This window comes from Sparus aurata, chromosome 24 (genome assembly GCF_900880675.1).
Source record: "Sparus aurata chromosome 24, fSpaAur1.1, whole genome shotgun sequence".
Classification (NCBI taxonomy): Eukaryota; Metazoa; Chordata; class Actinopteri; order Spariformes; family Sparidae; genus Sparus; species Sparus aurata.
In genome coordinates, this window is record NC_044210.1 from 11,101,002 (window position 1) to 11,125,069 (window position 24,068).

At 43.3% G+C, this 24,068-nt stretch overlaps 1 protein-coding gene across 7 annotated transcripts in view; it reads left to right on the top strand.

The window, feature by feature from the left end:
- The window catches only part of dmd (dystrophin), a 303,308-nt gene that overhangs the window by 247,173 nt on the left and 32,067 nt on the right, over positions 1-24,068 (top strand). For 4 of the 7 annotated variants that reach the window (XM_030409547.1, XM_030409548.1, XM_030409550.1 and 1 more), the window contains 4 exons: positions 473-535; positions 4,000-4,063; positions 6,763-6,826; positions 11,279-11,314. In XM_030409547.1, the coding sequence (XP_030265407.1) occupies positions 473-535; positions 4,000-4,063; positions 6,763-6,826; positions 11,279-11,314 (227 nt within the window). Of the gene's footprint in view, positions 1-472; positions 536-3,999; positions 4,064-6,762; positions 6,827-11,278; positions 11,315-14,031; positions 14,304-24,068 lie in introns of those variants that run through there. The other 3 variants (XM_030409549.1, XM_030409554.1, XM_030409553.1) reach the window with 3 other exon arrangements.

Consider the following 24,068-nt stretch of genomic DNA (forward strand, 5'->3'; position numbering starts at 1 on the left):
GTTTGGACAGAAAGGGGGATTTAACTGCCAGTTTTGAAAAACGTCAGTTTCCATTGCAGGTGGTTCATTGAGAGCAGAATGTTTGCCCAGGAAATTTTGGCTTCACTTTTGATGGCAGGGTGGTAGATAGAAATCTGTGTATGTGTGTGTGTGTGTGTGTGTATGTGTGTGTGTGTGTGTGTGTGTGTGTGTGTGTGTGTGTGTGTGTGTGTATGTGTGTGTTTGTGCTTTCATGTTCTCTGTTTTTCGATAATGTGGCTTAAATTTTAGGTGAGTGCTTTTGTTGGGCGTGTGTATGTGTGTGTGTGTGTGTGTGTGTTTGCGCGGTACCTGCACATTGGAGTCACTTTAGGTGGTTCGCAGTGTTCCTAAAAGGGTCGGAGCTGATTGGTGGGCGCGGTGCACTCTGTGTAATTGCGCCAAATTTCTCCCCCCACAGTCTCGCTCCTCTCGTTTGTACACTTCTGATTAGGTTACGGCGGATGCGGGAAAAGGCAGCTCAGGCAGGAATGGATTGGGTGAGGTGGACTCGAAGGTAATTTTCACCGTTTTTTGGTTTCATGCCAAGCCAAAAATAACAACAAAAAAAAAAAAAAAGGGGATTGGTCATCGCCGTCATATCCTCATCTTCATCTGTTCTTCGTCTCATACCATGACGCACATACGCTTACACAGCCCCCCCCCCTTCCGTCTATGTGTCATCAGCGGGCCTTTCTCGTTTGGGTCGTGGATGAAAGGCTGGATGGTTAATCAGCCAATCTGTCCACTCAGACTGGATAATAGCTCATCCAAGTCCCTCCGCATCAAGACTTCTATCAAAGAAAGTTGAGACGCCTTTGAGCTTCCAATGATTCACTTTTTCTTTTTTACTTCCTGGAACAAAAAAAATCTGTCGCTAATCAGCGCCTGCCAAAGCTCCTTCATGCTGGCCGGAGCTACACGTGTTGCCTGGGAACATTAGATCACTGGACATTGTGTCATGAAGCGTCAGTGATTATAGGCGCACAGCGGCTCCTCCGGGGACATTCAGGGTTCAGCTCGCTGGTGCCGGACTGAAACCATGCCTGCTGGTGTCAGCTGGCCTTTAATGGGAATTATACATAGGAACGGAAGCAGCGGATTTACAGAACGTTTCCTCGATATTGCTGGAAAGTATCATCGTCATCATCGCTTAGGCTGTCAACATTTTCACATTTTGAACAGTGTCGAGACACATTTGTGTCATAAATAGTAAACACAGACTTGATTCAGCAACAGGTCAGAAGTGATTTAGGAAATTCTGACCTTTAAATGCCATCCACCCGGGTTCTGTGAGCATTTGTTGGTCCAATTTAGGGAATCATATTGGAATTTCTGGGAAATAATGGGAAGTGTAATGAAGAAAATGCCAAATAAAGGGGTTGTTTGCTTAAGAAAAGGGAAGGCATGTTTATTTATAGAGCACATTTCAAAACAAATGTTGATCCAAGTGCTTTAAAAGAAAAACAATAGAATAAAATACAAAGAAAGAGAAATGGAGTAATACCCAAAGAGAGGTCAGTTATGAGATAAGTCTACAAGTCTAGCCTGTCATATGTATCTTCCCAAGTCAGATTCAATTGAAAACATTTCTAATAATTTCTAGAAATTAAAATGTGACTTGAGTTGAACCTCCAACCAAACGCAGCCAGTTCACTCCAGTAATGTAATCAAGTTCTGATTAAAATCCCGCAGTGCTCCGGCTCTGACGTTGCGGCCCTGTTGGCAGTAGTGTGGGCAGCACATGTCATGAGAGAATTCACTGTTTGATTGTAATTTGACTGAATTCCTTTTTAATTGGAGGCTGAAAAAATGGATCTGTAGATGTGACGGAAAAGAGCGATGCTTAATGAAGTGCATGGTTACAATTCAATAACGGGGACAACCACCAAATACTGCTTTTTGGCAACAAGTTCACTATTAACAGCTGTGGGACTTTTATTTTGAAAATGTAAAAAATCCCCCAAATTCCCAAGCTAAGCTAAATTTCCCAGGAAGTTTTCTGGTATTTTTTTGTATATTTGCCGATTTTTTTTTGCAGATTACTTGCAGTTTTTAGGAGATAAATTTTCTACAGCTAAAGCAAACGGACCCCAATGTGCTTTTTATGAAATCACTCATAAAGTCCTTTTATCTAAAGGACTGTTCAGACCAATTTTGACTTTATGACGCTGTATTTCAACCGTTAACCTCACAATCAGTGTAACAGAAAATTAAACCAGCTGCCGACGTGGTCCGTTTTGTTAAATCCTGCCTGTTTGTGTCGTATAATGTTGTGCAGTGTGCTGGTGAGTCCTTAAATGTTAGGCATGCTAGGCACTGGGAGAACAACGGGGGTTCAGTGTCTTGCTCAAGGACACTTGGACATGTGGACAGAGCGAGCGAGGGATCGAACCTCGCAATCGACTGATGACCTGCTCAACCTCCTTACGTGCTATATTTGTAGGCTTTCTACCATTTTTTATATAAGTTGCCCGTCTGAAATATATCTGTTCATTATCTAACTGTGCGTGTTGACAGCTTGTGGGAGTCCTCCGCACCTGTACCGAATACAGGTGTGCAGAGGTCATTTCCCTGCACTCTGATACCACAAACAAAAACAATCTTATTTTCAGCTTGAGCTCTGTTTGTTTTGGAGTCTTCCGCGTTACACCCCGAGGAATGTTCCGCACTTAAATCATAAAAAAAATCCTCAAAGGTAAATATGGGGTTTCCGTGCCAGCGATGCTTACATCAGGTGTATGAGGTTGTGAAATCAGTGCCAACTAAAACAGGATTTGGATCGATGACAAGCTAAGAGTATGCGGTTTAGATGGCAATCTTTGAGCCTGGAGACGAGTGTGTGTGTGTGTGTGTGTGTGTGTGTGTGTGTGTGTGTGTGTGTGTGTGTGTGTGTGTACCCTGTTGGGTTTAGCCCCGCCCCCTCTGTGTGTACCTACAGAGCCGTGCTGATTTGGCACAATTATCTCAACTCCATTTAGATCGACAGCTCATTCGGAGCCGAAGGAGACTCGCAGGAAGACTCCATCCTCTGTAATTCCTCCACTACAAATTCAATTATCTTCTCCATGCTTGTTTTTGTGCCTACTCGCCTCGCATTCCTCATCCTCTGCCTGCCCATCCTTGTACTTCTACTCATTTCGACTGCTTTGTTGGTTTATTAATTATATTATAGATATAGATATCCGATACGTCACACACAAAAATCACCCTCCAACGTGTTTCCATCATCATATTATAAAGTTCTTTATTACTTTGAAGAATCATTACAGCTGAAAGTTTTCTTCTGGCTTTGAAAGTGTGATTGCCAGGATTGTATTTCTTTCCTTTTCTTACAGCTTGCTACTTTGATAGCAAGATAGCCAAGGCTAGAGCTAGCTAGCAAAAGATAAACTTACATGTAATAACTAATTATTCCTCAGCTGTTGTGTGTATTTGAAAAAATATCCAATTTGATAAACTAACATCTTGGTAATTCATTTCGAGGAGGTAGTTCAATCCAATCAGAGGAGAAACAGCAGCTAAAGCTAACTAGCTTACCTCAGCGCTAGCTTACTAATTACCATCACAACCTTTGAGGGGAATTCAGGCAATGTGATATGGTTAAAGATACCTTTAAATGACATATTTACATTAAATAAATGTATTAGATTGTATATTCAGTTTTAAATTGATTTCAGAATAATTTTCTTAAACAAACTAATTAAAATGGACATGACAGCTGAAACAACATTACACTGGATTTTAGTATCTATATTTTAGTTATTGGTTATCAGGTGCTATAGCAGAAGTAGTTCATAATTCCGGGAATATTCAAGGTGGGAATTAACAGGAATACATGCAAATTTTGGGGAATTTCTGGGAAATAATGTGAAATATCAAGATGAAAATGTAAATATCGGAGTTATTTTGTCATTATGCCATATACAGATGGAAATATCTTTCAATCGAAATGTGTTTCTTTCCATCTTCGTCCGTCAGATCTCCGTCACAGAACATCTAAAGCAGCTGACGGACGCTCACAGGGACTTTGGCCTTCTGCACGGTGAGTCAAAGAGCCTCAACACACACCTACCTGCATACATCAGACTGCTGACAGTTGACGAGATAGTCAAGTGGCTGTGTGTGTGTGAGAGAATGAGATAAGGTGGAATGTGTTAGACAAATTGAGGCACCTTACCTCCCGACAGTGTCTCACTCAGCGGCACTCAATAAGTGACGTGTTAGCGAGAGAGGGAAGAGTGACACAGCGCCGGGCTGTCAACGGGTCACTGAATAACTGAATATGCGATGAGACGGAGCGAGCTTATAAAGACCGTCAATCGTTCAGCTGCTCAATGGGCCTATGATGGTGCATCGATCTGTTTATGCAACTTGTTTTTCTAGTTTCATCGCTGAATTCCAATATGACCGAGCAGTTAACCCGATACGACCGAGGCCCTCATCCGTATCACAGTCACATATTGATGAAAGCGTATGGATGAAAGTCCCGCATTGATTATTGCATTGATGAAAGAGATGTTTATAGGATGGTCTCTTCAGTCGGATCAATATCAAAATCTACCCTAAAAAACACAGACGCTGTGTAAAGCCGATAAAGCTTAGTTTGTTTTTCTGGGGGACGTTTTTTGTTAGTTTGTTCTGTTTGTAGTTTGTTTGTTCTTATGCACACTAGATCGCTTGCTAAACTCACAACAGCAACCATCCACTGTCAAGGCACAGCAGGCCTGTAAAGCTTTGAAATCTCAACATGCTAAAGCTCTTTTTATTTCGCCTTCTCGGATCCAACAAATGCAAAAACAAAAGCACAAGGAATGGATTTAACAGTGTGTCTGTCAGCAATAACGAGGGATGCTCAATGGTAAAACTAGCATTGTACTCAGACGAGACAGCGTATCATTATGTTGTAGCAAGATGCTACTAGTTATATGAGAGTTGAGGCTAATGTTAGCAGCTCTGTTTTGCTAGATACTGGAATTGGGAAAGTTTACACTCCAGCAATCCCAAAAAACGTTACATTTGCCAAAAAGATCAGCGAGTCTGCATCTTAAAAGTTGTAAAAGTGAAACATTATGTTCAAATGATGAACCATAAAGTGCTGCTTGTCGAAATATAAGCAGGTGGTAATTGTTTTATTCTCAGTATTTTTGCGTGCTAAAATTACTGTTCATGTAGCCTTATATTGCACAATCTTTTACAAGGTTCTTGTTTTAGAAAGGGTCTGTTGGAGACCAACAAAAACTAGCAAGCCAGCTAGCGCTGCTAAAATCTGCTAGCCACAGTTGTCTTGTCATCCAAAAGAAATTGGCAGTTATCGGCTAGAAATGAAAAACCCTTTGTGTGAAATCAAGGACTTGCTGTTTCAAAATGGACTAATAATTTTTAGTGGCATATCCGTCACAATGTGCCTTTTTAGCAACTGATTCTGACCTTAAGCTAAGTGGGTTTGCTTGGAGGTCACAACGGACGATAATATAAGCAATAATTATAAAATAGTTAAACTTTGATGGATGGTGATTATGTACAGTTGGTGTTTGTTGGCTGAGAGCTTTCCAGCAATTTTAAGTGTCTGATCAGCTTTTGGAGTTGGTTCAGTCTTTTTTTCTGTGTTGACGGAGCGATTTATCACACATTTGGAAATCATACATGCAGCAAAAAAAAAAAACAGGAGCTTGTGATCATTGTTAGTTTCTCTAGCCACGTATGTGTCAGTGACGCAGAATGCATTAAACACTGCAGATTAATGGTGCGTACGCTTGTAAGACCACCAGGATGATTCTTTTTGTCATTTAGAGACGTCCACCTGGAGCCACTCATCAAACGGCGAGCTGTTTTTGCTCATCAATTCTCTTTACTTTAATTACAGCTCATCTGCGGAGTAATTAAAAGACCACAGATAACAAAAGATCACAACGCCGCTCACACGCTCGTGGCGATGATTAAAATTAAAGAACCACGGGGGTGCTGGTGAGGAGAGAAACGAAGGAAGGGAGAAACAAAAAGTGACACTTGAGATACAAATGAAGTGGTTAAATAACAACCCTGTACATATATTATGCTGTCAGGAGAAAAACATAAATTATAATATCCTTTGAAACCATCCAGATGTCACATTTTATGATGTATAAATGATCTATCTGGCTTGATAATGGAGCCGTGAAAGATAAGCAGGGCAGATAGAGATGGTGATGGGGTTATAATAAAGATGACAGTGATGATGATGATGATGATGATGATAAGAGAGCGGTGAGAGTGTACACACTCTGCTGTGTTGATATACACCGCGTGTGTGCTGGCAGTTGTCCTGCGATGCATCGCTTCTGTTTTTAACTGCAGCAAATTTCACCCGCGGGGCACAATAACGCTTATACAGCGGGTACTTTAAGCCAAGCGCTCTGATTGGTCAGAGACGCATTCCAACTGTGCTGACAATTCCCAGAAAGCACAGCCCCGCTTTAACGGCTGGCGTGCCAACTCTTGTGGGCACAATAAGTGAGATAATTAGCAATATTTCTTGTTTTTCTGCTGTTTTTCATTATCACGTATATTACTTTGAAGCAAACTTTTTCCTTGCATGTGATGTTTTTTTGGTTTAACTGCTGCAAAGACATCGCCCGCATGCTTTTTGTTGGACCTACAGGATGTTGATCGTGCAGTAAAATAAAATGTGTCTGTGTGTGTGAAAAGTAAAATAGCCTGCAGACAGTTTGAGTTGTTGTTTCGACCCTTGTTTCTCTGTCTCAGCAGGATCTGTAGAGAGCCCCTTTGAGCAGGGCGTCTCCCCGAACAACGTGCCCTACTACATAAAGTAAGTACTGACCTCTGAGCTGTGGCCAGAGGATGCTACTTACATAACAGGTCCACCAGTTTATATACAAATCCCATCGACTGTATGTAAAAATAGACTACGTGTTTACTACATAAGCCAAAATATCCAAGATACATTTACTGCCATCTTGCACACCAGTGATCGGACAATGGAGAATTGGGCGATCGCAAGTACGACTCAGATGCCTTTTTATAGCATCAAATATTACCTTTGCTGCAGCCAGCCACCAGGGGGCGATCAAGATGTTTCTGCTTCCTTTTTAAGGAACTGGCATGGTGTTCTGTCTTTATATACAGTCAGTGGTTGGCACTAGTTCTAGTGAGGTTGACAGATACTCAACAGTCTGGTTAAAGGTGCAAGGTGTCAGAATTGGCCACCAGCAAATATCTCAAGAGTAACTGCTTACTGTTGCTAACTGTATTCTGCTTATGCATCCATGACTGAAGCTACTGTTAGCTTGTTAGCTCAGTTAGACATACAGGAACTTAGGAGCACTGTGAGAAAGAGGTTATCAAGCCCTGGGCTAGCAGGTTAGCATGCTAACTTAGATGCCACTGACTTAACGTCAAAACTGTTATCCCGTCACAATGTGTTGACAACCATAGATCATTTTTGAATGTTCTAGACTAAAATTCTTACACATTGCACCTTTAAATGTCATGGAAGGAACACAAATCTGTATTTTGAGTGTGCTAACATTTAACAAACAGAGTGGGGTGTGCTTTGCATAATGCTAAAAGTGGCTAGAGGCTACAATGTGAAGAAATGTCTTGAAATGTGTTTTTTTTGTAGCTCAGTGGGGCATCTGTCGACTTCTACCCTCAGCTTTTTTGCTAAACTAATGTCACTACCAGCGGGCAGCATGTCTTCTAACTGTTCAATTAAGAATAGTGATCAAGGACTCCACGTCCTGGGTCTGAGATGCTGAACTTGTAGATATATTACAAGGGCTTCTAGACCTAAATCAAAACTCTTCTCCCGTGCACCATGCTTTATTCAACATACTTTTTTCAAAACACAGCTTACTCAAATATCTCTTGATGTCCAGAAATCCAGAAGGATCAATTTCTCTCTAAACTTCTTTGACAACCTCCTCGCTTCCTGTATAATGGATGATTCATTTCCATGAAATGTTCTGCAACGGGATAAGTTCCTTTCATACATCATGTTGCACTTTTATGTTCTGCTGTTCTTTGTTTGAGTTCTCAAATGAGTGATGTCGGTCTTCTCTTAACATATCCATGTGGAATAGGATGTGTAGGACTGGAAGAAAAGTGGCACATAAAAGTCCTAAAACTGGTTAGGGGGAAAAAAAAAAGCCTTTTTCACCCACTGAGAGGTTCAGATGAAAGACAGCTTTGAAAAAGTTTGTTTTAAAGTTTTGAATATCAGCTCATTCATAATTATCTTGTACATTACAGTGTTGCTTTGTACACCAATTGGTCGTCTTTAAGTAACATGATACCGCCCTGATGAAGGCGGGATAGTTGAAAACATTTGATGAAAGCTCAGTGCACTAGACATGTTTTAATTTTAGTAACACACTGCAGTTGGATCAATGAAATGCTCAATACTTTTCACCTTTAGGCTTATTTTGAATGCAGTGATACACACAACAGTAACACAGTAGCATTAGTATCTTGTGCATTTATCTCAAACACCAATAATGTTCCTCGCTGGATATAATCCCATCATAATCTTTATTGGCTCATTTAGCTGATTATGTAGCAGTTTGCACACAGTACATACACAGAAAAGTCATATCCCATTGGCTTGAATGATGTCCTGTGTAATGTCCCGGCCAAACATCCTATCCGAGATGCAGCTGCAGTGTTTTACCTTGATTTTAAATAATTTGGCTGTTGTAGTATCAAGTGGTGGACTCAGGATGTTTGAGGGGCAGTGGTGAAAAAAATAAAAAGGATGTATTTATAGTGAAGAGAGGGTACTTAATCACATTTTGTCACTGGAAGGGCATCCAAGAGGGCGCTTTATCTTGTTTTATCTACCAAAGGGACATCCAAGAGGGCACTTTAGAGGGTTGTGAACATAGGGTACCAAATGAAGTCGTATTTGTGCCCCATTTTACCCTACCATCCATCCATCCATCCATCCATCCAGCCATCCATCCATCCATCCATCCATCCATCCAGCCATCCATCCATCCATCCATCCATCCATCCATCCATCCTGTGTTCAAGTTAGGACAGTTTTTCTTTAAAGGTCCAATTTAAAAGATAGTTGATTGTTGAGTTCTTCGTTCCCAAATAGGTTGGTTAGCTTTGGGTTGGTGGTCTGCCCAACCTGCCACCCCGAAGTGTCATCACTTGATGAGTGGGTTAGCCCAAAGCATTGCACAAAGCGGTATTTGATGAGTTATAAATGAGACTCAGCATTCAACTTACAAATTGTTAAGACTCAGAACAGTGAGTGAATCTCACCCTGTAAGCATGGCAGCTTTACATTCAAATGATCCTTGATCAGACCAACAAGAAAACATTTGTGGTGGTTATACAGCATCGGCCAGTCGTGTTTTACCATTTACCTCCTGAGGGAACGAGCTTTGTTTATCCACCGGTTGGTTCATGGCCTCAGATGTGCAGACAGTTTGAAGCTTGGTCTGCCTTGTTTTCTAGGCTAAAACTTAGATTAAAACATACATTACAGTTTCTCACTAAACAGCCAGTTAACGCAGATGTTGAGTAAGTCTTTTACAGTCTGCTGTTGCCAAGAGACCGCACGGTAGACCAGAAAATGCACATTATTTACTTAATTATGTCTGTAAACATGCTTGTCGAGCAGTTGAATCCCTGTTTGCCCTGTAGTGCCCCGATGAATGCCAAGAGACTGTTTACTACTCATCAGCAGATAGCAGAAGTTTTGGAGGTGGGGTGTGTTAGCACAGTAGTAAGCACAGTCTTACAACTTATGCCTGAGCGCTGCGGGAGGCACAAACATTGGTCTTTGCTGTTGGTTAGTTGGTAAGACAAAGGAATTCCACTGGGATTAACACGAGACCTGCCTGCGATCACTCACCACAAATTGTCCTGCACGCTAGGAGCCATAAGCCTTATTTTTTAATTTAGATAGTTCGGGGGATTGCTATGATTAATGTAGAGGTTCGACAACCTTGCCAGACCCGGCAGAAGCACCAGCTTTACAAATTATTTTGCCAAGCCAAGCATTGTTCAGACCCACAGAACTCCTCTTTAACTTTAGGGGGTAAACCAGAGTGTAAGCTTTATGTAGTGTATGCATACTCAGTGGTGTACATTGAAGGGGAATTCTAATACTGTTTAAAAAGTGTACTGTAGCATTTGAAAGAAGAAATAACAAAATAAAGTTCTTGCTGCTACAGCCTAACCTGTTCTGGTATAACCAGGAGCTTGTAGCGGCTAATGTTAGCGAGTTTTAAAAGGTCTTGATAGGTTTTGCTTTATCACTGAAGCCCTTTTACACAGAGATTGCACACTACCACTCTACACTGCCTTTGTTTCTATATGCTAAACAAAACATCGGCAGCATAATGCCACCCGAGTGCGTGATTTTGGAAAGCATGCCACCAACTGGCAAGAAAAAGAGGCATGACATGTAGCGCAACAGCGTCTATTATATGGCTGTTAGTCGTTCCCTGGCCTTGTCTCCCCAATTTGCAGACATTTTCAGTTGCTGTACTTCGTCTTTGAGTTAGCTGCTGCTGCGAGCTGCATTTTATACATCCCCCCATTCTATCTTTGTACTTTTATACAGAACGAGCAGGCGGAATAAAGGTGCAACAGTCCAGTCTTTAATTGGCTGTTAAAAGAGGTTTGACAATACTGAGATAGTTGACCGACTGCGACTCTGTTTTTGCTATTTCACTACATATTAGCATTTACACAAGTGGTACATTTAGTGGCACAATTTTGCGAACAATTTTGAATAACCTTGTCAAAAAAAATGCCAGAGGGAAGTAAATGTTTCTATCGAAACAACAGAAAAGAAGACAAAAGAGCAATTATGGCTAACTAAAGCTAGCATATCCCCGGCTTGCGAGCGTGTTAGCTGATGGCTCAGCAGCTACACTCATTAGCCACCTAGCTCTTTGAGACGTTACAGCTTAGCTCTCTGCCTCACATTCCTAACCCATTGGTCAGAATAAGCCCACAGTGTGATTGATCGAGCTCACTTCCTGCTTCTTCTTCAGCTGGACTCCACCGGCCCTGGTAATCAGCAACTAGCAATATGGCATGTTTGAGTTAACACTTAATGACTGACTGAGAGAGATATGCATGTAACTGGCACGACATGCTTGGCCGCTCTCGAGAGTGTTTACGTAGCTCTTGGTTTGACGTGGAATTAACTGCAAGTGAGACTCAACTAAGAGACGGAGGGAAGAGGAAGGAGGGAGGGAGGGAAAGAGAAGTGACAGATTCTCCTCTCCACATGCAGAGATAAAGATGGACCTGACCCGATGACCGAGACCCTGTGAGTGCCAGCTGACCACACACACACACACACACACATACCTGTCTACACACACACCACCATCTGTCACTGTATGAAGCATGCACACACAATATAAAACTCACAGTACACACAACATACGTTATGTGGCCAAAAATATGTGGACATCCAAACATCACACTCATATGTTATAAATGGACATGTCATTTAAAAACCATGAGCATTCATTTGATCCCAGAACAATATCCACTGTTCTTCACTCACTCAATATTTACTAGAATATTGTAATATTTACTCCACTACGTTCATCTGACAGACATGGTTGGTATTTGCGTTACAGAGTATGAATTTAGCCACAAGGCTCCCAATCTGCGTTTCATTTTATCCCAGAGGTGTTGGATAGGGTTGAGGTCATTGCTTCAGACAGGCCACACCAAATTGGAGTTTCCACAAAGTTCGTAGCATGACGTCACTGCATGCTTCACTGGAACTAAGGGGCTCAAACTATGACAGAAAGTCCCTGAACCAAAAGGATGTAGTGTTTACAGGGGTGTCGGCATACTTTTGGTGATTTAGTGTCCATGTACACACTGCAGACTTCACACACTGCAGCAGCCAGTGTGCAAACATACAATACACCCACTCAGGCTATAGCCTACACACACTTAACAACACACACACATACCGTGTCTCATGCATACAAACACACACTCACACATTCAGGCCACAGCGCGCGACGACAACATATGGCCGACCAACTGCTTCTTGTGCGCGATCACTTGTCCGCCCGTGCACCTCAAACCTGCAACATCCACCTCGCAGTCCTGCGTGAGGGTGTGTTTGATTTGGCCTCACTGCAAGCAGAGCCCCCCCACAAACACACACACACACACACAGGGGTGGAGTCGTCAGTTTTGAATTCATAACCTCCTACACAAACATCGTCGGCCGCAGAAGTGATGTCCAGCGGCTTCAAAATCAGTAATCAGGAATTGTTTGATGTGTTGAATCAATCCCTCTGCGTCCTCTGCCTCCCTCTCTCTCTCTCTCTCATTGTCTCTCGGTCTAAACACACACACCTACACACACTCAGGTATAAAGACACACTGTTGTGGTGGGATAAAATAACAGTTGAGACTTGCCTGATAAATTACAGGCTGTTCGTCTCTCTTTGCTGGTGCAACATAGCCTACATTTCTCAAGCCTTGAACACTTGATTCCCAAAGCAAAGAGACCCCCCCCCCCCCTCCTCCTCCCTCCTCCTCCTCCTCCTCCTTCCTCCTCCTCCCCTCTCTCTCTCTCTCTCTTCCTGTCTCTCCTCTCTCCTCTCCTGTGTGAGCACCCCCTTTTTTCTCTCACCTCCTCCACCTACTTTGCCTTTTTGTCTCTTCCTCTTTTCCCCTCTTTCCTCCTTTCTCTCCCTCTTCTGTTTTTTTTCTCTTCCATGGCCTTGAATGTGGGAATCTGAGTCTTGAAAAGCAGTCTCTCTCTCTCTTTCTCTCTCTCTCTCTTCTGTCTCTCCCTCCCTCCCTCTCTCTGTCAGGGAGGTGAAAAACCTCCTCGGATGGTGTTGAGGCTCCTTTGCTTTCAGAAACAGCGGGATGGGGGGAAGGGAGGCAGAGGCAGGGAGCCTGAGCTCCGCCTCGTCTTGCTGAGCTGCGTCAAGATTCACAGGCGCAGACAACAGCAGGCCGGAAATGCGTTGGGCTTAGATTTCAAAATAAAGGTGTTAGCTATTAACCATTAACAGCCAGGGTGGACCAAAAAGTACGAGTTTGGATCCCCTGCCATTTTGACTTGATCGTTGGAAGCAAGATATGTTGGAATGTTAGTTCAAAATAACTAAAAACAAATATCATCAGACTAAGAAACAAGAGTTTATTATGTTATGATGTTGTTTCTTAAATTTCAAAAATAGCTACTGAAGTTAGCATGCCTACTAGCTTGCCTCGGCCAGTCCTGGTCTAAAAGCTCTTGCATTTGACAGGTGACTGATTGTTACGTATTGTAACTTTAAACAAATTTAGTAATAATGAACATGCCTCATAGCACTTCATCTGAGTCTTTTGGGGCAATGTTGGGGTCTTGGACATTGGGGTATTTGCTGCACCTTGTTAATAGGTTTTGAGGCCAATTTTCCTAGTGGCCAAACCGTGTAACTACAGCATCAGGTGTTGACCTGCGATTCAACAAGACTTTTTCCCATAAGCTTACATTGTGAAAGAAGGGGCTGTAAAACGGAGCATCGCAACCCCCACAAAATGACTCATTTCACTGTCAAAACTTTAGTCATTTGTTCCAATAATAATCTCGAGAAGCCGCACAATTAACTTATTTTAACCTCCCCATGCACAGGAAAGTAGAGTTGACACAATTTGTCCTGAATAGAAATTTAGTCATATGCAGTTTTTTCCCATCTGCCAAGAGCCGCTTCTTCTTCTTCTTCTTTTTCTTCTTCTTTTTCTTCTTCTTCTTCTTCTTCTTCTTTTTCTTCTTCTTCTGTTTGTTTTATGGTGCGTTGCAACTAGCATTCAGGTGCATCACAGCCGCTTCTTTCAAAATTTATTAAGTCATTTAAAAACAAAAACATCCAAAATAGAATAGATATTTTAAATAATTTTTACCTTTTTGTAAAAAAATAAAAAATAAAAAAATAAAATAAAAAAGGTTGAATTTCTCTCATTGCAGCTTTTATTTTGAAGCGGTGAACGGAAGTGCTCTGTGCCGTAGCCCGGCGGGATTGACCCTCGTGCCTCTCGCTGCTGGCCAGTCAGCCTCTGCAACCCACCGCTGCCGTGTGCAGAGGGACACACACCGACACACACACACGTAGGCTACACACGGTAATCTCGGACGCCTCTCTCCGGTGGTAGAGGACGCTGGTCGGACCGCGGAGGGGGCTCGGGACATCGCATCGGTTCTGCCCCGGGAATCGGTTCTCTCTCTTTTTTTTTTCCTTGCCGGACGCACAGCGCTCTGATCGGCCGGCGATGCGGGAGCAGCTTCGGAAGTGAGTGTCGGGGGGGGGTGGGAGGGTTGCTGCTGGTGGTGGGGGAACGTTTTATGGTGGTGATAAATAATGGTGATGGTAATTGTGCTGGTCGTAATGCAGTAAACCTGTTCACACGGACAAACACACCGGCTCCACGGCACAGAGGCGGGCGGAGAGGCGGCGAGCAGGGGGCAGAGATGTGCCTCCTGCTCCGGAGGAAAACATTTCACCTGTAGACCAGAATATGCGCATAAATCAGCATGCGGATGTGCACAAAGATGCTTTAAATCTACATCTGGGGGCGCAGATAGACATCCAACCTTTCCTGGTGGCTGTTAATCTGCAAGTGCACCGAGTGAATGTCACCTAGCATGTTCACATGAGCCAGCTTTCACGCATACAGCAAAAAAAAAAAAATCACATGTATAAATGTCATATTTTAATGCATTTAAGATGAGAGGATGCAGTGCATGAGAAGAAGAACAGGACGTCAGGAGAACATGTCTTGGGAGCATTAGACCATCCAGCGCTGCTCCTCTCTCGCAGCGGCTGCTGGTCGCGGCTGTCGCCGGGGAAGCAGGCGAGGTGCGCGGCCAGCGAGCCTCTCCCCTCCCCGCTCTCCTCTCCGGACACATTCCTCCCGATTCAAGCCCGTTTTCTCTCCCCCCCTCTCTCACTGTCTCACCGGCTGCTCGCTGCCATGTTGGGGAGCACATAAAGGAGGGCATTGAAACGCTTAAAGCAAACACACGGCAAAGCGGGGCTCGGTGCGTGTGTGTTTGAATCCGGCCCGGCGGGGATTGGTGTTAATTTATGCGAGAGAAGAGGCTCCCACCGAGCCGGAGCAGCGATGGATCCCTGGGTCGCATTCCTTCACAGCCACAAACACAATCACCTCCGTGCCAAGCGAAGCAGCCCATGCCTGGATGAGTGTGTGAGTGTGTGTGTGTGTGTGTGTGCGTAAGTGTTGGTGTGTTTGTGTGTGTTGAGGTGTGCACGGTGATTCTGATGTGCTGCGTTGGGTCTATTTTCGGGGCTGGGAAAATAACAGCCAGGCCTCAAAAAACGCAAACAGCCAGGAGGAGGGGGGTGGGAGGGTTTGGGTTCATGCGTTCTGCTGGTTCTGGTTCTGGTCCTGGTCACTTCACCATGTGCAGCCTCGTCCTGCTCTGGTAACATGGACCTCTGTGCGTCATGTGAGTGTGTGAGGAGTTGGGTGAAATGAGAGCTCAGAGGATGCAGAGCGGGCTCGCTGGTGCAGATTTTTGGCACTGATGTGAATGCAGGTGTGTGTGTGTGTGTGTGTGCGCGCTGATTAAATACAGCTGATGGATAAAAAGCCTCAACACACACACACACAGTCAACTCCGGTCGCTGACATGCTCAGGCATGACTGTTATGTGCCGTCTTTGTGTTCATGCAGATTATTATCACGCCAGGAGCTCTATTTCTGCCCAATGTGGCGCTTTTTAAAGGGGCCCTGCGTAATTTTGGGGAAGAAATTCTCGATCTTCCACCTAAACTATATAAACAAACCCTTCGTTTTTATGGCAGGGAGAAAACTGGATAAACAAACCGATCGTAAAGAGGCACTATGTGGGTTTAAAGAAGAAATTCAAACTCAGATTTTTGATTGGAAAGGTCACGCAAAGTCATAAATATAAATTTTTTTCCATAGCTGAACAAACATGCTGTTTTCTCGGAGAGATGGGGCGCAGTACAGTGTCTGGTGGCAGGGTCCGCCACGCATAAACAAAGTAAAACGGCGCGGAGTTGTGTTTGTCTGTCGTGAAAACACAGAGAGTTTGTTTATTTAGTTATCAGCGAAGATCTCTCTCTTCATCTCTTCTGATGACACAGCGCAATTTCATGCTGCTTCACTTTGTTTACATTTGGCGGACCCTGCCACCTTCCGAGCTTCACAGTGTTTTCCTCTGAGAACGGCTCGTTTACTGAGTCATGTAAAACATAAATCTCCCTGAGTTTGCACTGTTACCTCATTGATATTGCAAATATTAAGATCAGAACTACGTGATGCACCTTTAAGGGGGGATTTTCTGCATACAGAGACGGTGATGGAAGACCGTCTGCAGGTGTCACGTTTGAATAATAAATTATACTCGCCTCGAGAGGACGTGGTGATATTTCTGTATCAGCATCTGAGAAGTAATGACTCCGGCACCGATGGTCTCCGTATCGGGCCGTTCCCGGAGAAAGGACACTTGAGCAGCAGCTGCCAGAAAAAAAGTTTTAATTTGATATTTAATAACCATCTTCCGTCGTCCTCCGAGGGACGATGAGCCCACCGAAATCCTGCAGCTCAAAGCCCAGGATGTAAAATATGAATGTCCACCGCCCCCCGCTGCAGAACAAGACGGAGAGCTGCCTCGGTTTTGTCTTCTTCCAGACGTGCGAGCGAAGCACATCTGCCGTCGCTGCAGGAAAAAAGTTCACCCCGTATTTCACCTGCACACATGCAAGATCGGAGCTGTGACAGTGATGCAGATGACAGATTTTCGCAGCTTTTAAAAAAGGGGGTTTACGAGTCCCGAGTGTTTCTGTTATCACTAACATTCGACAGTAGTTTCAACCTCCTGATGCCAAAAGCATCGAAGGAGTTTTTTTCCGCCCTCCTTTCATACAATTTCACATTGATTATCACAGTGAAGAGAGAGGCTGCGAAAAACAAAACACTCGCCAAAGGTCACAAAGTAAAATGTGTTGCAGTGAGTTTTGTTCCATTTGGTCTCAGTCATCGCTTCTGTTCGGTCGCTGTGAGGACCGTATGTTGTTCACATGACATAAGGTTTATGGTGGGCAGGCTCTCCATTCCTGCAGCTGATGCGATAAACCCGTCTTTATTTCCCACCGGTGCTCCTTCTCCTCCTGCTAATGCAGCGCTCGTGGTTGTGATTGTTCAGCTGCAAAAAATGCTTGACGTAGGGTTGAAACTACTGATTGTGTTCAGTGTTAATCCTGCTGTGTAAAATCAAGAGGAAAATACCCTTCTTCACTGGTGCTGCCATGTTCAATCAGCCCAGTGAAGGTGCCCTCTGTGATGCCCTTTCTGCTCGCTGGTGCCCTTTTTATTCATTTGCCCCTGCCCTCAAACATGATGAGTCTGCCACTGCTCTTACCATTTACTGAAGCTCGAAGTGCCTTTTCAACCGTCCAATGCCTAGTAATGTTGAGTTCAGATCAATAAGCTCCTCCAGACTTGTTTCATAACATGTTAAAATACTTTACTTATTAATAATTGTGTCTGATCTGCTTCTTGCACCAAAATGTCCAATTATCTTGGGTAAACAGGGCTCCAAACTTTTTAGGCGCATCGGCACATAATTTAGTTGCACTCAGTAATACATTTGAATCCAACACATTATCTAAATGACTGAAAACAGGAATAAAGGTGCAAGTACATGTATTTCTTCATTTAGATCATAGAAATTGCAATAGCCTGTTGTAGCGTAGCTATTAGACGTGATGCTTAAGTCGTTGAGAGTCTGGAAATCTTCGTTTTAGATACCTTGAAAGTGCTTAAATGTACTCTTTAACATCTATACGAGTGCTGTTCATTTACGACGCGAAATTTCCCCCAAATTCTGTGGTGTCAGTTTCTTTTACATGAAGATTTTTTAGCTTTTTCGCTGTTTCGTGAGTTCAGTTTTGCGCTGTCGGCTAAACAAGCAATTTGTAGACGTCGCCTCGTATTGCGATGGTTGTTTTTCATTGTTTTAAGACGCTAAAGATACCAAAATAATGACCTGCATCACTGCCGTGAACACACACATCATAGCTTATTTGTCTCAATTCCAACATACAACGTCCTGCTGCCAAAAAATACGCACTGTAGCACCAAACATGGATTCATCCATAGTCCCTGACAAATGTGCTACTTCCTCTTATTCCAGCAACCCTCTGTAAAAAAAAACACATTGACCAGCTATTTCAGTTGAAAATTGAGCCTTTTAAAAGAACAAAACGAAACCTATTAGTGATCATGTTTCTAAAATGGTAGCTCTAATCATTATGATAAAATATCACAAGGAAAATAATTAACGCTGTCTCGTAGCTCTGTGGGATCCCTCGGCACTTGTCGTCTCTCCCTCACAAACAGCTTCCCCTCATATCCAGCTGATGAATACGCCTTTCATGCTTTTTAACCCGCTTTTTTTTTGTTGCTCTTGTTCACATTTACATCCCTGAAGGCCATTGTCTGAGTTCATTCAGACGCCTGGTGTGCAGGAAACATTCCGTCGGAGGGCTCACTCTTGGTGATAGGCAGAGGAAGACGTAGCCGTAGCCCATAAACCACCTTTAATCATTCATCCAAGAGCCGTAATTGACTGCGGCGAGAAGTGACACTCGTGTCTCTGTGCGGATCCATTATTTAAAACGCCTATCTGTCACTGCCGCAATAAGCCATTCAGCTGCCTGTTAACTGCAATATGTACCATTGTGTGTTCGAGGGTGTGGGTGTGCGTGTCATTGTGCGGCGCCACGTGTGTGTGCGTTATCGCTGTCAAAAAGTGACACCAGCTCTATCCCACTTTTAGTTACACTGTGTGGAGGAACGTCTTGTATTTCTGGGAGGGGAAAAAAAAAAAACATCATCTGATCAGATTCAGATTTTTTCGAGGTAATCCAGTGGGGATTGTCTGTACATTGTGAACAGGAACAACTATCAGCCAAAGCAGCAAGACTTTCTGTAATGCATTTTTTTTTCCTTAAATGTAAACAAATAGACTATAGGTTAAAAGCACAAAGGTGTCAACAAGATTTATCGTCAATAACTCACCTGTAGTGCAGGATGAAGCTTCCTGGAGCCTTTTTGTGATTTGATTACAAACTAAATGCATCCAAAACCCTTATTTTTCTGTTCTATACATGGCAATGCTAGTCTATCTCGACTGAAATGTGTCATCAGTCATTGGATGGACATTCACGGTCCCCTGAGGATGGATTCTTCTGAGTTTGTATATCTAAGTTTCCCACTAGTGGCACCATGAGGTTTACATTTTTAGCTTTAAGTGAAACATATCAACCACTGTTGAATGGATCGTCATGACATTTGGGTCAGACATTCATGGTCACCTCAGGATGAATTGTGATAACTTTGGTGATCTTTGAACTTAAACAGCTATCGGTGTCAGCTATCAGGTCGATATTTTTATTTGTTCAAATATCTGCTCTGTTAATGGCCATGCTGGTCTGTCCACACTGAATCATCCCAACAGCTATTGGATGGATTGCCATGAAAGTTTGTTTAATCATTCATGGTCCCCAGAGGATTAGTCATACTTATTTTGAGATCTTCTTAGTTTTTAACAAGTGGAACCATCAGGTTTCCATTTTTTAGCTTTTAGCAAAATGTATCAACAAGAGTTGGATGGATCGTCATGATGTTTGGGTCATACATTCATGGTCCCCTCGGGATGAATGTGAATAACTTTGTTGATCTTTGAACCTCGAGTCAATATTTGTATTTGTTCCAGTAGTTGCTCTATAAATGAAAACGCCGGACTGTCTAGACTGACATTTCTTCAGCTACTGGATGGATTGCTATGAAAGTTTGTACAACCATTCATGGTTCCCAGAGAATGAATCTTACAGGTTTTGGAGATCCACTAACTTTACACATAGTGGCATCTTCAGGTTCACATATTTAGCTTCCAGTGAAATGATTCAACCACTGTTGGATGGATTGTAATAACTTTTTTGATCTTTGAAATTGTCATCTAGCGCCATCATCATTTTAGCATTTCCATTCGTATAAATACCTGCAGAACTAATGACATTCACATGAGCCTGAGCTACACATCCGACGATTTGGGATTATTATCAATCTTGAAGGTGTCCACTTATATTTTCAAACCTCACATGAGCACATTGGCCTGGCTATCTGATTGGATGAATTACTGCAGGGGTGGCCTATTGTTAACGTGGATTATAGCAGGCAGTATGGTGGATGAGGAGCTCGCGCCAGAACAAGAATAATCTTTTGATGCAATAATGTGTTTGAACGGTGCAATTTGAGAAATTCATGGGCCGTTGCAAGTCTGGCAGGGCATTTCAAAATTGAGAAAAAGGATTTCGATTGAGAACGTGGATCGAGGTTGTGAATAAATATATTGTGACATTTTTGTCAAACGCAAGACAGCATTTCCTACTCTCCAGTTTTTTGTGTTTTCTATCTTTTTTTTTTTTGCTTTTGTTGTTTCATCGCAATGAGATTAGACCTCTATTGTCTCTGCTGGTTTCTATCCCGCTTTGTGTGTGGAATTCGTAGGTGGTGGGGGTGTGAGCGTCGAACGCCCTCGTCAGCTTCAATCAGATCGCCCTCGAGCAAGGCAGCGAATCCCTAACTACTGCGCCCGAGCCGCTCGCTGTGCAGTATTTTATCTTTTGACAGCTTTCGATGCATTATCAACAGTTTGGCTTGTCCCGGGGCCATGATGCATTTTCTGGGGAGGAGGTGTCAGCTTTCAAAGAACACCAAAAAAAAAAAAAAAAGAGTCAAAACTAAAGATGCTTGATTCCCGCAGGCCGCTATTGATATATGATTGTTCTGTTGTGTTTTTTCTTTCTTTTATCCCGACGGGACATCTGGTGGGAAGTAATAGGACTGCAGCTCTGGATTCTGTTGACATATCGGAACAATGCGTGTTTGTCAGGAGTTTTTGGTGCGTGTTTGTGTGCTAATGTTAGAAAACAGATGCAGCATCCTCCTCTTCCAAAACAAATAGCCAGTTTTCTATAGGAGGCTGAAGCCGCAGTGGGCGGTGGAGACAGAAAAGGTGTTGCGGACAGGTGGGCGGTATGGCAGGAGATGGAGGTTGAGGGTTAGAGTTGATGCGATAGTGAAACATAATGCAACACTTTATCGATCCCTTCAGGGGTGTTTCTCTGTTGGCTAGCCACTGGACCTGGGAGTGTTCAGTGTCCTCCCTGCTCAAGGACACATGAGCAGGGAGCGGCTGGAACTCAGCTTGCCAGGCGTTTAGAGAAGAATCACATGAAAAGGTGTAACGTTGCCTTATTTTAGAAAAAACCCTTTGGAGTGTTGTTAATGAAAGAAGACAAGAAAGTTCAGCTTGCATCTCTTTCAGCGTCAACTTACAATTTCTCCGGTTCAGGTCTGTGAGCACTGGCCGAGACTCCGTTTTAGATACAGCTCATGATAATTTATCAGCCGTCCTGATACAGATGCCTTAGATTTGTCTTTTAAAGGATTATGACAAAGACAATCTGTAATGGAGACACTGTTTTTACATGGCCTCAGATGCACCATGATGAGGGTTTTGCACTCAAGGACGTCCAAGTTAAATACGGTTAAACACTTTTTTTAAACTGGCACATAATTTAAGTTAAGATCATTACAAAGCAAACTAATCAAATAAAATACCTATTGGTTTGTTGTCTAGTAGGAAGACATTTTAATCAGAAGAGAAAGATCTTCACCGACTGATTATTTTATTCCTAAACCAACTAAATAAACAAACTTTGTTTCCATGACTGAATAAACAAACTGACCTTAAAGGACGACACAATTTCATACTGTTTAACTTTGTTTATATGTGGCGGACCCTGCCACCTCTCAAGCCTCCAGCTTATTATCCTCTCCTCTTGTAAATATTATACCTCTTAGTTTGAATTTCTACACTGAAACTGCACAGTGCACCTTCTTAATAAAACGGCCTCTTCTTTTACGCGAAGATGTATTATTCTGTGTCTCGTCGATTGGTTCCTGACCCCCCTGGGTGGCGAATCGGGAGCCGGGATCATCTCAGTTTTATGAGGTATAGCTTCTCATTACTGCGGTTTGCAACTGTGCGGCTGATGTAAACAGCTGCAAGTTTACCTGTCTCGCTCAAGGACGCCGGGGAGCTTGAAGTACAGCGCGTCTTAGTCAGAAGCTCCACATCTCGGAGCCTCTGCAGCGCTCGGGATGAAAGCAGCTGCGCGTTTGATGCCGCACGCTTATTAGAGGCATTTGTCCGAGTGGCTCGGAGCTGTGCGCCGATGACGAGCTGAGTGACTGAGCTACTGTTTGCACAGACTCTAAGCTTAGAGGATTTTTAAGTAGCTCTTCACCATGGGACCCCTCTACCTCATTATCTGGAGTGGGAATGTGGGAGAGAGGCAGGAGAGAGAAAAACAAGGGCAAAAAAAAAAAAAAAAAAGGCAGCCCAGCATATGGATTATTATTTGTCTGCCTTTCAGACAAAGGTTAACTGCAGGTGCGCTTGTGTGTGACCAACTCGACATGTGTGCTTTTAACAAGCCGGGGCAGGGTTGTGTTTGTGCACCGGCCGGCCTCGGGCCAGAATTATAAAGCAGAAAACAGTCCGTGAAGGAACGCTGAGCAGCAGAGCCATATTTAAAATTAACTTTATTTTGTTTCGGGCTCCGCAAAGTAACACCCGCAGTCGCCCATCTTGGTCGCCAACCACTCACATGTATGTAAACCTTGATCACACACACCTGTACTGAATGTGCGTTGGGTTTTTCCTCTTACACATCATCTTGAAGTTTCCTCTCCAGCTCCACTTCCTGTCTCTTTCTCTCCCTCGTACTGGGCGACAAAATGTGTCTAATATTTCATTCTAACGGGCGCTGAATAGCCATTTAACTGTCCTATATTTAACTTAATGACGTAAAGCACCACATACGCCGTGATTGACACATGCTCTTAAATAAGAAAGCCACTCTCACTTCCAGGACTGCGGCGAGCCAGAACGTCTATTTATTAGCCGCCTGACATGTGAAGTGGAAGCCACTAGAAACCATTTCTCGGGAAGGAGGCGGGGGGGGGTTCCATTGTTCTCCATCTCCTGCCAAGGACTTTTTTCAAATATTTGATGTGTTCCGAACAAGAAAAACTTTAATTGCCTCGCTGGTAAAACATGTGGCTTCCATTAGCTTTATGTAAACAGGCAGCTGGCACATTACCATCACACTTACAGCGGCGTCTATCCGACAGAACTTTGGCTCCAATGGATGCACTTTGTTATTAATGCGGCTGGAAAGGAGCTGTCCGGATTTTCTTATCACGTTAGCACAATAATTATCACAACGGCCGCTAAGTGGAACTAATAGCCAGTGAAATCAGCTCTTCGCCTTACAGTGGCATAATTAGTTTTCCCTGCCGTTTAGTATAAGTGTAATGTTTTCCGGATGGCGTTTCCAATTCGGAGCGGGGTGTTTTTTTAAAAGATGCCAAGGGAAATGCAAAAACGAGCGCTCAGATCATGACACTCCGCGGGGATTAAACGAGAAGCTTTTGGGAGGACATGTGGGGAGAGCTGGCAGCCGCGCGACCGCGGCAGCACTGGCGCCGTATTTAAGGTGATAAAGCGACAAATGCGCAGCGGCGGTCTGTCACCGCTTTATTGAAACAGCATCTGTACATACACTGAATCTGTGATGAAGGCACGATAACAGAACGTAAGGTCAGCTGTTGGTTTTTTTAAAGATGCCAAAAAGGAAAATGACACGTTGGATGACGGATGATGTAGCGACATGTACGGAGGCAGAGAGAGGCCAAAAGGATATGAGCGTTATAAACAACTTTTAGTGTCTAATTCTGATTGTTAAGTTGAAATGACGAGAATGATTTGCAAATCCATATCTTAATGCTTTGTTTTTATAGTTGCCTCTGCGCTGGCAATAGCCGAGGTCAGAGGCATTATGTTTTCAGGTTGTCCGTGGTTGTGAAGGCTGTATTTTAGAAAAGCATCCAGGGAACGTGGATAAAATGGGATAAAAGGATGAAGTGATGAG